Source organism: Sardina pilchardus, chromosome 1 (assembly GCF_963854185.1).
Source record: "Sardina pilchardus chromosome 1, fSarPil1.1, whole genome shotgun sequence".
Classification (NCBI taxonomy): Eukaryota; Metazoa; Chordata; class Actinopteri; order Clupeiformes; family Clupeidae; genus Sardina; species Sardina pilchardus.
In genome coordinates, this window is record NC_084994.1 from 40,245,000 (window position 1) to 40,258,996 (window position 13,997).

Sequence of the window (13,997 nt, forward strand, 5' to 3'; positions counted from 1 at the left end):
TGGTCTAATGTACTCAACTAACCTTGCTACCAGTAAAATAAAATAAAATAAAATAAAACCAAAGCAACTGTGAACAAGAACTTATGGTAAATTACTGCATTCATGTTTCAGAAAAGTAATTCAGAGAAACTGTCAGAATGTTTGAAGATGCTTTAAGAGGAAACGTCAATCTGACTAAGCCGATGCAACACTGAGCAGACTGAATGGATATTCTGCAGAACATATTAGCCAATCCGAGACAAAGGGGTCAAAGGTCTTCTTATTTCTTAGGAAACAGTCCAATCAGGATTTGGGGTTCACCTCCTCAATAGATGACTGACGTCTTGGCGCACCAATCAGTGATGCCACATCAGGCAGCCTTACAAAGTGTTCTTGGGGCTTATAACGGAAACTTTTCTATATATGCCTTTGCTTAGTCTTCTTGTTAACCAAATATACCCGTGAAGCTGTGGTCACAACTGCGGTTATTTCTAGTCAGCGAAACTAGCAAAGAGTTGAAGTAAAGAGCTGACAGACAGACAAACATTTCTCTGACTGCAAACACTTCTCTGCAGAGAATACAACTTTGTCCTACAGTACATTCAGTGTCTATTCCACAATGGCTTATACTGCTCAGTTGTCCATAGATATTTACTGCTGACATGTTGATGATGACATCCCTTCACGAGTCATTTCATCCTGAGATCCTTGAGCTCCATCTCTGTGGGGCGTCTCTCTTCTCTGCAGATTATCATATTCTGAGTCCTGAGCTGTTCTCTGGAGAGGCACCTATGCTCATATCCACTATATTGCCAAAAGTAGCCTATTAGGCCACCTGCCTTGACTCGTATATGAACTTAAGTGACATCCCATTCTTAGGTGCTGTGTCCACCAAACACGGTTTGCGCCGACGGCGACAATTTTCAATATAAAGTATATAGCTCAGCATTCACAGCGCTGAGCGCCCTCGGCGGAAAAAAGCTCATGGCACTGACCGTTTTTTACCGCAGCGCTCAGAGCGCTCAAGTTGAAATCTGTTCAACTTTTAGAACAGCGCCGGCTCGTCAATGTCACTTCTCCATTAGGACTCGCTGGAATGTTGTGAATAAGGTGCTGTGTCCACCAAACGCGTTTTTGCCGACGGCGACAACTTTCAACTAGAATGTATTTCCCGGTGGGAAAGTGCAAAGTGTGCTTGCTCCGACAGCGCTCCGGTAGGAGACGCGACCGCTCGCCCTCAGGTCAAAACGCTAAAGTTTGGCTAAGATGCGAAGCTGCTTCGAGTTTGGTGGCGTCGCCCTCGATTGCCAAATTCTTACAATGACGTGACGGGTTGCCTAGGTTCATCAGTGGTATGTCCCAGAGCACCTCCAAAGTAAAAATGTGGATGTCATCCCCAAAGACGTAAAGAGATATGAGACAAAATGCATTTTTGCTAATTGCGACGCCCCCTAGTGGCCAATTTACACCAAATTTACTGAGGCTACTTTGGATGGTGTCAAAAATCATCCCACCAAATATGGTCTTGACACCTCAAAGGGTTTCCGAGATTTGACCTCACTATCTGTTTGGAGATTTTGCCATCGAATTTGATTGGCTGCCATGGGCGAACGCTTTGATGTATGGAAATGAAATGTACACCTCTAAGGTCTGTAGACCTTGTGTTGAATTATGTATGAGTTGTTCACCTGTAGCCAGCATGAAACACGTAACCACTGAAAGAAGGAAGGAGCCTAAGGAACTAGGCATGTTTCTAGAACAAATACGAGTAATGTTAGGAGTATTGCGGGAACATCTGCTGTTTACTCACTGTTGAGTAAGTTGCAATGTGTTATAGCCTCAAATTGATGGTAGAATAAACAGGACGACTCACCTGTTCAAATGGTGTAATACGATCAAATTTGGTGTTGATATGTTAAAGCAACCAGGCTGTTGCTGGTTAACGTGTCTGAATATGAAATCGATTTTGGATTGGTTGCATGTGATAAAAGCTATGCCATTTCCTGTCCAGACAGCATTCATATTCAGAAATACTGTACACCGGCAACAAGGCACACACACACACACACAGACACACACAGACACACACATATACTCACACACACACACACACACACACACCTCTTCCAAACAGAAGTGTCAGTCCGTTACATCTGCCTCTTGTCCACAAACTGCTTGTTGCTGAGTTGACCCACAACGTCACCAGCAACGAAGACTTTCACACAAACACACACACACACACCACCCCCTCAAACCCAAATATCTGTCTATTACGTCTGCCTCTTGTCCACAAACTGCATGTTGCACAGTTCACCCACATCTACCCACAATTCTTTGATTTATAAATAATCCCAGCATTAAAAAACTGCAATGTGTCAAATCTTAATATATATATATGCATATACTGTATGGGCAATTCCATGCAAAACTGTCAAGTCCATAACCCCACACAGCGTCAAACTATGATGTGGATGATGATTTCTTAAAAGTTTACCATTTCGCTCTTCTTGTTTGTACAACATATTCAATGACATTGTTAACTTAATCATTTGCATTAAATAAATGTAACCTATTTTTCCACCCTTATGTCTCAACATATACTGGAGTCACATTCATAAACATAAACAGGATCCTAGGTTCTCAATTTGCTGGACTCACTGTCTACCCTAAAGTTAAAGAATAACAGAAGAAAAGGTAAGAAGATGTTGATGGCGTGATTAACTAGTGTGGTGCCTCCACTGAAGAATGTCTTTACCACTGCCCTGGTGGAAATATGTACAGTGTAAATCCTCAGAAATGTCAAGTGACTACAGTTACTTCTACCTGCTTTGATAGCTTATCCTAAATGAAATACTATGCAATGCAACCATCACAAAACGGTTCTCAATTTGCTGGACTCACTGTCTACCATAAAATTAAAGAATAGTAATAACAGAAGAAAAGGTAAGAAGATGTTGATAGCGTGATTAACTAGTGTGGTGCCTCCACTGAAGAAATGTCAAGTGACTACAGTTACTTCTACCTGCTTTGATATCACTTATCCTAAATGAAATACTATGCAATGCAACCATCACAAAACATTTATTGTATCCTTTGTTTTTAACTCTTAGAATTCAGTTCAGTAGGCTATGACATAATAAAATGAAAGTACAAAAACAGTTTTTAAACCCCTTTTTAAAAGTTCAACCTATCACTTTCAATGAAATCTCAATTAAGGATTACGTAGTTCTAAATAGTAACTGTGTGGTAATTCACCTATACCACCCATAGCCTAAATTAGTTAAATGTTTACCATGAACAATAGATAAATGAAACACACAGTAATACTTTCTATAACACTTTTTGTTGGATGTAATTAATTGAACCTCAACCTAGAATTGATAACTGCTATACAATAAGTGGGCCAAACTTCACAGTTTAAGTCTCCACACATATAAGCTTGCCTACTGAGTCTAAAAACATAGCTCCCACTTTCCTTAGCTGTAGGGGAATTCTGAGATTTCTCCCTAAGCAGAAACTATTATTTTTACCTCATTATTATTACTATTATTCTTGGGGAGGTTATAGGTTTGCACTGATTTGGGTAGGGTAGTGGCACTATACTGGATGGTATATCGGTTAGAATATAGGACAGAGAAGAGATGGGGTTTAACTTTGTATTGTTCCAGCAGAGACATTCAGGATTTCCATACATACAGAGAAATATAGGTAGATGGCTATTTATATAGATATATAATATATCTGCAGCATACAGAAATGCATTGAATACTAAGCTCATTAAACTGAATTGTAAGCCAGGACACACATACAGCAACGGCAACGCTAACCACTTCAAGAAAGAAAAGAAACCTTTTTGTTCGTGACTACAGTTATTATGTGGTCATTTCACCTTTGGCTAAGTGCCGCCTATCGAACGCGGATGAGCCAATGGCAGTGCAGTAGCTCCGCACATGAAGATAGGGTCCGACAGTTTCACGTTATGGCTTCATAGAAATGCATTGGGAGCCGTGATTTCTCCTCGGTTTTATAAGATTATATAGTGATGTAAATTGAAAAAGGACAACCAAACGAAATGTGTGGGATTAACGCAACACCTATACACATAATGATGGCTTTCAATCTTGATTATACTTTTTTTGTAATCTATCTATCTATTAATGCAAGGAACGTCTGTCTGTGTGTCACTCTGTCTGTCTGTCTGTGTGTTCCACGCATAACTCTCAAACCACTCATCCAACTGACCTAAAATTTGACACATGTATTGCTAATGACATGCGTGAGTGCAGTGCAAAGTTTGGTCATGTTCGGACAAAAAATGACAAAGATATCGTTAAATTAAACAAAATACAACTCTGCCGCAATCCCACAATTCTACCGCTCTCTGCACTAGCCACTCCCCCTCACTCTCACTTACTCCAGCATAGAAACAAAAAAGCCCATTTCGCTGACAAACTCCGTGTTCATGGAAATGACGATGTCTCACGTAAACAACGGACCGTTTCAAGACTGTTCATGTTGGATAAACATGCTGAGTCCGACACACATGCACCCATGTTGGTAAGCAGGCTGTTAAAGTCACGTAACGTTGCATAGGCTACTCATCAACAACCGCGGTTGCCTTGCGCTTCATAGCACTGGCATGGCCATGGCATAGACGGGCCATGCATGCGGTTAGCTTTAGGCTCATTTCCCAACAACAGCAAAAACGCACGGGTATGTAATGTGTCTAATAGCCATTAGCTGCAACTCAAACGCCTTTCCCCTTCACTTTTTTATTACCTTGCAAAGAGTAAAAAGCTCTAACAGCACGGGCCTGATTCTCATCACCAATCTAACATGATCTACCTGCATCAACGTCATTGGGCAACACGTTTCTTGGAAAACATTGTTTGCATGGGCACTGCACTAGTTATATTAAATTAGATTAAAGTCTCTCCTCCCAGCTATCCCCTATTTTAAGCAAAGGTTTACTCCGTATCAAACCGTAATGAAACAGCTCCACCACATCTGTGGATTAAGCCACACAGTCAACTTAATGTAAGTAAGATAAACAAGGATATAAGTAAGATAACAAGGATGTTCTCAGCACTGTCAGCATCGTGTATAATATGATTGTCATTTAGAGGAGATTCGTAGATAACTAACATTAGCATAGTTAGCTAACCGCTGCTAACATGCTCGCCTCAGAAAAGCTTGGTCTGTGCACACTGTACAGTAGTGTAACATGTATTCACCATAGCCTACATTAATAAAGTCATTTTGCAATGTAGACTATGTTTCCGTTAATTTGCAGTACCAGTTCCTTGACATAAGCCGGTGTCCTTGTAGCCTATATATGCACGCAAGTCTATCTGAGTCCCATTCGCCCCCTGTCTTAAGTTTGCCACACAACAAACCTAGATATTAATTTGTATTCATGTGTCTCTATGTCATACTGGTGTTGTTCAACAGATTCTAAATGAAATACAGTTCCGTGGCTCTGTAAAAAAGTCTTATAGATTGTAACTTTTACAGACGGGCATATGGCCTCCATTGAACTCCAGTCTGAGCTCCGGTTAGACTGTCGGACTTCGCAACAATAACTAAGGGGGGCGGGGCTTAGCCAAAGGTGAATTACGCCATCTAGCGGCGTAAACGGTACTGTGTAATAGCGTTAACTCGCACAGGTACAACCCAAGCAGCAAAACACGTTATTTGAACCAAAACAAACGTTTTATTTAGGTTGTATTTTGGTTTCAAATAAAACAAACGTGCATAGTACGTTCTTTAAATGTGTTTTCTGGCACCAGTACAAATAACCCTGTTGAAAACGTCCATTGCACGTTGTAACCTGGTGCCAAAAGACAAGTGCAATATCCAACGCACCTAGCACTGATTCCAACGTCAACAGAAGATGCAAATTTGGTTTTAATTTACACCGACTATTACCAACTAAAAAACAACGTAAATTACACGTTCAAAACGGGTGTAAATAACAACGTTTTATAACGAACGTATCTGACACTTACTTTCAACAATGAATGAAGGTGCTGGTTAACACCAAATACTAACGAGGGGGGAAACGTGTGGAAAACGTGTCAGATACGTCTGAAAATATAAGCTGATATCTGATAACTTCAATTACATTTCGTGTAAGGCTATTGAGATTTGCTTCCCAGCATGCATTGTAATTCAGTTGCAGTTTATTGGCTATTATTAGTTTGAAACAACGTGGTTGGGACATTTTAGCTTAGGCTAGCCTACTCAGTTGATGTTATCTAAGACCACTGATGTAATTGTTTATTAGGAAAAAAATACACCGTAGACATGAAAGTATTATACCTACACGGTTTAAATATCCAGCTGACAGTTATGATTAATATCCGAATGTGGTCCTTGAACTTCAAGACGTATGCAACGGTAAGTTAGCACATCGTAATAATTCAAATCTAATGTTGAATCTGCTATCATGAAGACGTGCGGTTGGTTGTTTCTCTCCCAGGGTTACCAAAGTAACAACATCGTGAAATAGAGAGTCAGCCAAGATTCTAGAGTGAACAGATGGCATTGTGGTGTCGAAAACTAACAGATATGCACGTTCATTGAATGTTTTTTTCACAACCATTGTGTTTAACACCCTTTTTCAACGTGCCCAAAACGTACATGGACACTTAATAGCCCCGTTTATACTATGGGCCATTGGCCCAGGAACTTAAGCCCAGGAACTGAACCAGGGCTAGAGTTCTCGGTGCGTTTATACTGGGGTGGCTCTGGGGTGGGCCATGTAGCCAACTGTCAAACTTGAATCCATAGAAACGTGAACAACATTCTACAGGCAGCAAGCACGGGCAGCTAGTAAATAGAACGGTAGCCGTAGTAACCAGTTCGACGTGACGTGTAAGCACTGGGGCTTGGATCGTGGCCCTGACCATTGAGGTGGGCTTGTTGTCAGGGCAATAGTTCCAGGTTAAGCCCCGTTTAAGCCCAGCCCCGTCTAGTATAAACTCCTACCTGGGCTGGGCTTAAGTTCCAGCACCGGGTTCAGCCCATAGTATAAACGGGGCTAATATGAACTATTCTGAAACGTGTTAAAAGCGTAATCGGGAACCTACATTTACCAAAAATGAACGTAATTCTGAACCAATTCTTAACGTGTCTGAAACCAACTGAGCACCGGAAAAAAACGTGTAGGCCTACAACAAGTCTGTTTGCTGCTTGGGAAACTTCCTCCAGTCGGAGATTGTTAATGAGGGCTATCTTTTACTGTCTATGGGGCTAAAGGACTGTATGGATTGATGGATTGTGTTGCTTGGGTGGCGTCAGTTAGAACACCGGTTGTGAAGCAGTAGTTTCTCCTTAGTTTCTTTATTGAGTTTTCTTCCACCATACAACAGCATGAATAAACTTATAATGTATAGTGGTCTGTAAAGAACCAAATAAACTGTCATTAATATGGCCACTAAATAAACTGTATCGCTATCTCTCATTCTATGAGCACAACTTCTCACACAAGTAGTAACATAAACAGGCTTCATTCAAACCCTTAATGCTAATGCTCCGCTTAGCATGCTAAGTCCTTGCATATCAACGTGAACGATACATCCCACTCCCAATAAATACACATGACCGAAGGTTACGTTCACTTATAAGTCTGTTGTACACATCAAAAAAGCAGTTTCTCATTTCTTTGATCAAGTTACAAATGTTTTGGTACATCCGTGCAAATTATCATGTACAATTGTCTGCTAAATAGTCTCCCCAGCAAGCAAATAACGTTCTGCTAACTTTCAGTAACGTTAGCTTTTGGTTCCCCTATGGTTCGTTTTTCAGCAACCCTACTAATAACGTTTAGAGAACGTTATCTCCAGGTTGTCAAAACAAATAACGTTCCCCTAACGTTTTTACAACTAAAGAAAAAAACGTTATATTCTGGTTGAATCCCAGCAAGCAAATAACGTTAGCCGTTGGTTCTCCTGTGGTTAGTTTATCAGTAACCTTCTAATACCCTGGAGAGAACGTTAGCTCCAGGTTATCAAAGTTCCCCGAACGTTATTACAACTAAAGAAAAAAACGTTATATTCTGGTTGCATTTCTCTTTTCACACAACGTTGCTACTTAGTTGTTTTTTGGTATCTTATTTGTATAACCATATCGGTATTCTCTGGTTATGTGCGTGGGGTTGATTATTGTTGATGAAAATCGCCGTTGCAGTTTCTATGAGTTTCCAGTTGAACACGACCAGCAGCCACACTGCAACTTAGTCGGAATAATTTCTTGCAAAATCGACGTATAGCCCTATTCTATTCTTCCCCCCTCTGTTGGATTGATATTCGGCCGACCAGAACCAGCCCGTCAGCCAGGCCAGCGCGAGAAGAAGCTCAACTTCCATCTCGGGTCCGTGAAAAAAACAGCCAGTCCTGGGGTGTTGGTGTGTTAGCAGACTCAACCTCGCTAACTTTAAGGCATTTGGATAACACAGAGATAAAGTTACTCACGTAGGCTACTGGTTGTATGGTATCGATCACATTCTTCACATCGTTCTCCATGCACTTGTTCCATTAAGTCCAACAGGCTTTTAAAAAACACTGTACAGGGTAAACCGGGTGGAGGCAGGCACACAACGATTTCATGCTAACTAATCTGACGAATAGTGTTGGATTAATCCATTATCGATTAGAGTGGCACCTGAAATGCATTCATGTTTTTAAAGCTTTATTTGTTATGAAAATATGATGATGAGGACTCCAATTAATTCTTTCTCAAACGTTGAGACTGCATCTTAAACAGCACAATGTTCCCGGGGGAGAATTGTTTTATATTAACACGTAGTCCAAGTTATAGCCTATGTTACTGTGCTGTTCACTCAGCCTATCCCACAATTCCCAGTCCCAATTTAAAACAAAATAAACCAAAATCCATCATAATTCTGAACCGAGGACTTTTAATGGCATACGATGCAATAAAAACAGTGTGTTAGGCTAGCGCCTGCTCTGCTTATGTTTTGATCTGACTAATCGTTTATTATAGGAAAAGACACCGTAGACAAGAAAGTATTAGACCTAACCGCATTTAAATACTTAGCTGACACTTCCTCTTATCAACGGGCCGTATTCGTCGCAGTTCAGCAAGCAGCTAATGGTAAGTGAAGATTCATATATGATAGTCATTGCCTTAGTCATCAAAGACGTTCGCTCTCCCAGGTTACAGATAGGCTGTCGTCGCAGACGGCGAATAGACCTCTGAAGTTCGCCTACAAAAAGGATCCAAAGTTGCCATCTTTGCCCATATGAGGAAATCCGGGAGTTAATTGAAGCTAACTGCCTATGGCAAGTTGCATTGTAAGTTAGCTCTGGGGTAGCGAAGATCAAAGTGTGCCATCTTCACCTACCGAAGATCACAGTATGCACTTGAAGGCAGAGGACAAAACTTTGTAGCGCAAAACGTCTGCATTTCCAATTTCTTCGTCCCCGTGAGAGTTTAACAGGTGCGATAATTCAAAATCCCCATGTTATTTTCCCATAGAAAAAATCTTGAGATACCGGATCTCCTTATTTGGGCAAAGATGGTGGCTTTTTTGTAGGCGAACTTCAGAGGTCTATGTCAGAGAATGTCTAATAAGGGGAGAAGGACCACTAGCGAAATACTTCCGCATGGTACTGCAACTAGAGGGCGATCGCGAGCAAGTGATGAATGAATGGGTAGCAATGGAGCTGAACCCCCCAGTACCACATTTCTCGTTATATAATTTTTTCTCCTGAAATTGCATTAATGCATGCGATGCAGGATAACTTGACTTGACAATCAGCTGACCAATACAATTTTCAATATGTGTTGTTATTCCTAAAAACCCTTTCAAAGTTTTCATGTCACGTGACACAAGCGAACCACTTTACGGCCATACACCTAAAAGAAGGTTCAGCTTCACGACGGTCGTAATCGGTCGCGATTGTCGCGAGCATCCATGAGCTAAATGCTAGCATGTTACAGGGAAAACGGCCCATCCTATGAAAAGCAGAAAGGACATGAGTGACTTTTCATTTCATTTCCAGTGGAAAACCTATACTCAGGTAGCTACTACGACAATTTACATTAAGAAATGAAGTTGTCAACTGTGAAAAAAACGAGTTCTAGCCGCTTAGCCCCATAGACCACAATTCATGTATCACTTGCTCGGCAACGCCCCTAGCGGAATTTCAACAGATTGCATGAACAATCCGGTACAATGGAGTTAATAGGAAGTAGACCGGCTCTCCCTAAAGGGGCTCTGTCTATGTGCAGCGAGCCATTAGCCTGGAAAACCAGCGCCAACTGCTGGACGGCAAAATGTTTTGCCTGCATTTGGGTCTGGCCTCGGTCCATTGAACATTTTGAAAACACTGCCCTGAATCTGGCAGATGGCAACTAAACCAATCACAACGCAGAGATGTGTTTTGAACCAACGCGGGCGGGGTTTTGAGGGAGCGTTGGCCTATAGGCACAGACACGGTTTGAAAGACAACGGGTTGTGCTCACCAACAATGTTCCGTTGTATCCATTGATCGAGGCCAGACTAAATTAGACATCCAATCCATTTAGGCTGGTTTATCAGGCTAGCGAGCCATGCCTGGATGTCACGATAATTCTACATATTTTTTCCCCCTTTACACTTTGTTGCTGGGAGGTTAGGGGAACGTTAATGCAACCAAATATTGTAAAGTTCCCTAAAGGATAGGAGAACGTTCTGCTAACCAAAATAAACAACCAGAAAAAAACGTTGTATTTTCGTCAAGAAAACTTGGGAACCTTGTGGCAACTTTCGCAACTTTCAGGCAACGTTTTCCTAACCAGGAAAAAAACGTTCTAAAAACGTTCTCCTAACCAGAAATTGTTAGCTGGGTCACCCCCCACAACTGTTAGGCATTAGTTCATAGTAGGCTATGTCTTTACATGCAGGCAGCGCAGGCCATCATGACAATAGTTGTAAATAAAGTTTTACACAGGCAATTGTAAACAAGCCTGCATGGATCCGCACACAGCCTATACATTTAGGCTAAAGTATTGGCTAATTGCGCGTAATACTTGAATTAGTCGTAAGAGCGAATAGGCTACTTTGAACCTGCAAAATATATTTGAGTTGTTTACAGGCACACACGAAATGCACCATGAATGATTATCAATTAGGCTGCTATTCAACGAAATGCAAATGGTCTATATGAACCTGATGGGCTGCAGTTAGCAGGTCCATAACCACACGTATGGCAATGGCAGGTCCCTTTTGTGTTGCACGCCACGTACTAACTACAGCTCATCATGGATGGATGGATGGATGGATGGACAGATAGATAGGCCTAGATAGATAGATAGATAGATACTTTATTGATTCCTAATGGGACATTCAGGAGGTCCTAGATATAGGTTATTTGCATTTAGGTCTCTCCCATAAGTGATTATAGCATTTAAGTAGGCTTGTCTATTAAAAGCAAGTGTGACAAGTTTAGCATTTTTTTCGATATTTTTGCAACTGAATACACCACACAACTTAATGCTGTTCCTTTGAGTTGATATAAAAGTTTCAAACTTCTGTTGGTGTCATTCTGACTTACAATATGGATAATGTAATTCCTGACATTGCTAGTGTTTGTCCAAAGTGCTTGGTATTGCACCACGTGAGACCTTTTTCATCATTCTAGATGATCTAGGTACCATCAAATGAGGATACCTTAGTGCTAAATTCACAGAAACCTCATACATTCACAATATATGTTTGCTACAGTAAATACTGCTAACTTTACTTTAACTTAGATGTGTATTTACATGTGGTTCTCACAAGCCCTGCACCACAAATTGTATTATCATAAAAGCTTTGTATGACTGCAATGCACACTTCACGTGCACAGTGCACACCAGTGCCAAAGTTTATTATTAGCGATGTTGAGCCAGTTGAGACGGACAAATGCACCAATTTCATCCCCTTTATTATTAACTTGTTTCAGAAAACGTTGGAACGCTGTAGCTGGTTTGGGGGCGTAGAGCTGCTTGAGAGTGGAATGGTTTGACTGGAATGAGAGCAGAAGGAGTTCAGCCTTGCTGGCAGTCTGCTGGAATGGCACCACTGGGCTGGATGATCCTTTATTGCTGCCAGAACTCCTCATCAGCGGCTAGATAGAGATGGTCTCAGACCTTCTTGATCACACCTTGTAACAAGGTGATGGAAAAGTGTGTTTTTCAAAATGTAAAAGGGTTTGTGCGTAATCCATAATTAATAATTTCATTCTTCTGGCTTGGATGTTCTGTCAGGATCTGGCTTGGACTAAATGTGGCCATTCTGTATATTGTTCTGTGTCATGTGCTCTGTGTACCTGTCTATCATGTGTGTTTGTCTCCGCCCATCCCCTTATATGGTCTGCACTTCCTGTCTCATTAGTTTCCCCACTTTATGTCTTGTTGGTTTCATCCAGTCCTCTGTCTTTCTGTGAATTAGTCTGTGCATTTACACCCCCTGTTCATCTGTCCTTGGTCGGTTCGTCGCTTTGTGCGTAAGTCCATAAGAAAGAGTCTTGCGCGTGGGTCCTAGCCTTAGAATCCCGACATGTTCACTTCAATTAATGTTTCTGCAGGGAAAAATGACACATTACCCATTAACCTCTGTATTCCCTGAAATTAAAAAATAACACATAGAGCTTTTCTTTTTTCACACTGATAGATATATGTAAAACAGAAATAATTAATCAAAAGTGTCTATATAAAACTAATATTTTGTACTCACCTTTTTTTGGCATTTGTTGATTACGTCCTTGATAGTGGCTTGGTCTCTCTGAGGGACAAACTTGTCCACCATCTTGAGAAGGTCAGGATGGGAAGCCAGGAATGCAAAGGTGTTACGGGCATGGGTCCTGTTTCAGACACAAAATACATCAACACCCATATGTTAACAATGAGGACATAATGATCACTGATACTGGCAGACTAACATTCAAAATAAGTGTGATGCCATGATGACTTTTAATAGGGAGAATATTAGTACTGTTGTTTCATTACGTTTGACGCTCATTCATCAACAGTCTATGTACAAAACGTAGTGTTTCCTGAGCATAAACATTTTTCACTAACTACTTTATTCTAACTGTGGTAAACACACGATTTGAAGTCCACTGCACTGACCATTTATCATTGCTTTGGAGAGTCAATTAAGAATTTGATTGTTTTGATTTGGCAGCTGAGCGGTTAATTTAGAAACAAGAAGTAGCACTCCCACCTGACTTCCTGTGCACTGTCGAGGGCCAGGCAGCTGATGGAGCGGACGAAGCGGTCAGTCAGGTCCTTTTTGCCCGACAGGACGCGGGACGCCCCCATGACCTCTGCCAGTTTCTCCAGGTGCTGTGCAGCGGTCTTCCTCACGGCCGCATTACGATGCCTAAGAGACAGAGAAACAAACCAAGAGAAACACAGAGACAGAGAATGAATAATCCAGACAACCAGGGGACACAGAGAACCACAGAGCCAAGAGAACGTGTTGAGAAAGAGAACCAGGTAACGGAGAACCTGTTGAGAACCAGTAAAACCGTAGAGTCTGCAGAACCACAGAGAACCAGTAAACAAGGAAGGAGTCTGAGGTGAGGGGTCACCAGGGTTCTCTTTCCTCCTCACCTGAGTCCTGTGTTGATGAGGGCGTTCATGGTGCGAGAGGGGGTGACGTTGTGCACCATGTAGCCCAGTGCCAGCTCCATGTCCTCCCTGATGAAGCCGCTGGCCTCTCCAGCTTTAGGGAGCAGCGTCTGGGCTGTGCCCTCGGCCTCCGCGTCCATGCCTCGCCCCAGCTGAGCGTACAGGTGGGCCAGCGTGATCATGGCAGCACGGGACACCATGGAGCGCAGGTTCTTCACCTGGGTGGGAGGGGTAGAATGATAGCTTGTACAACTCTGACTTAAAATAATCTAAAATAGAGTTACAACTGTGTTCTGTTCACAAAAGTGAATGCCCAATATGATTATAGAATGTAGCAGAGAGCCTCTGACCTCGCGGTAGACGGCCAGACACACATCATGCAGCCTGGGCAGCAG

The 13,997-nt window shown here is 41.8% G+C and overlaps 1 protein-coding gene across 1 annotated transcript; it reads right to left on the minus strand.

Moving 5' to 3' along the window:
- Positions 1 to 12,468: 12,468 nt before the first annotated feature.
- On the minus strand, positions 12,469 to 13,637 carry LOC134091894 (TOG array regulator of axonemal microtubules protein 2-like). Its single transcript, XM_062544620.1, has 4 exons — positions 13,585 to 13,637; positions 13,193 to 13,351; positions 12,704 to 12,830; positions 12,469 to 12,548 (listed from the first exon to the last, which is right to left on the minus strand). Exons 1-4 carry the CDS (start codon positions 13,611 to 13,613, stop codon positions 12,540 to 12,542), a joined length of 324 nt encoding a protein of 107 aa, XP_062400604.1. The 5' UTR covers positions 13,614 to 13,637; the 3' UTR covers positions 12,469 to 12,539.
- Between the last annotated feature and the right edge of the window lie 360 nt (positions 13,638 to 13,997).

Excerpts from the sequence above, each read along its gene's own strand:
- LOC134091894 (XM_062544620.1), bottom strand. The coding sequence starts at position 13,613 with ATGAACGCCCTCATCAACACAGGACTCAG. Across the intron at positions 13,352-13,584 it reads CTCATCAACACAGGACTCAG|GCATCGTAATGCGGCCGTGA; the intron begins GTGAGGAGGAAA and ends TCTGTCTCTTAG. Across the intron at positions 12,831-13,192 it reads GACAGTGCACAGGAAGTCAG|GACCCATGCCCGTAACACCT; the intron begins GTGGGAGTGCTA and ends TGTCTGAAACAG.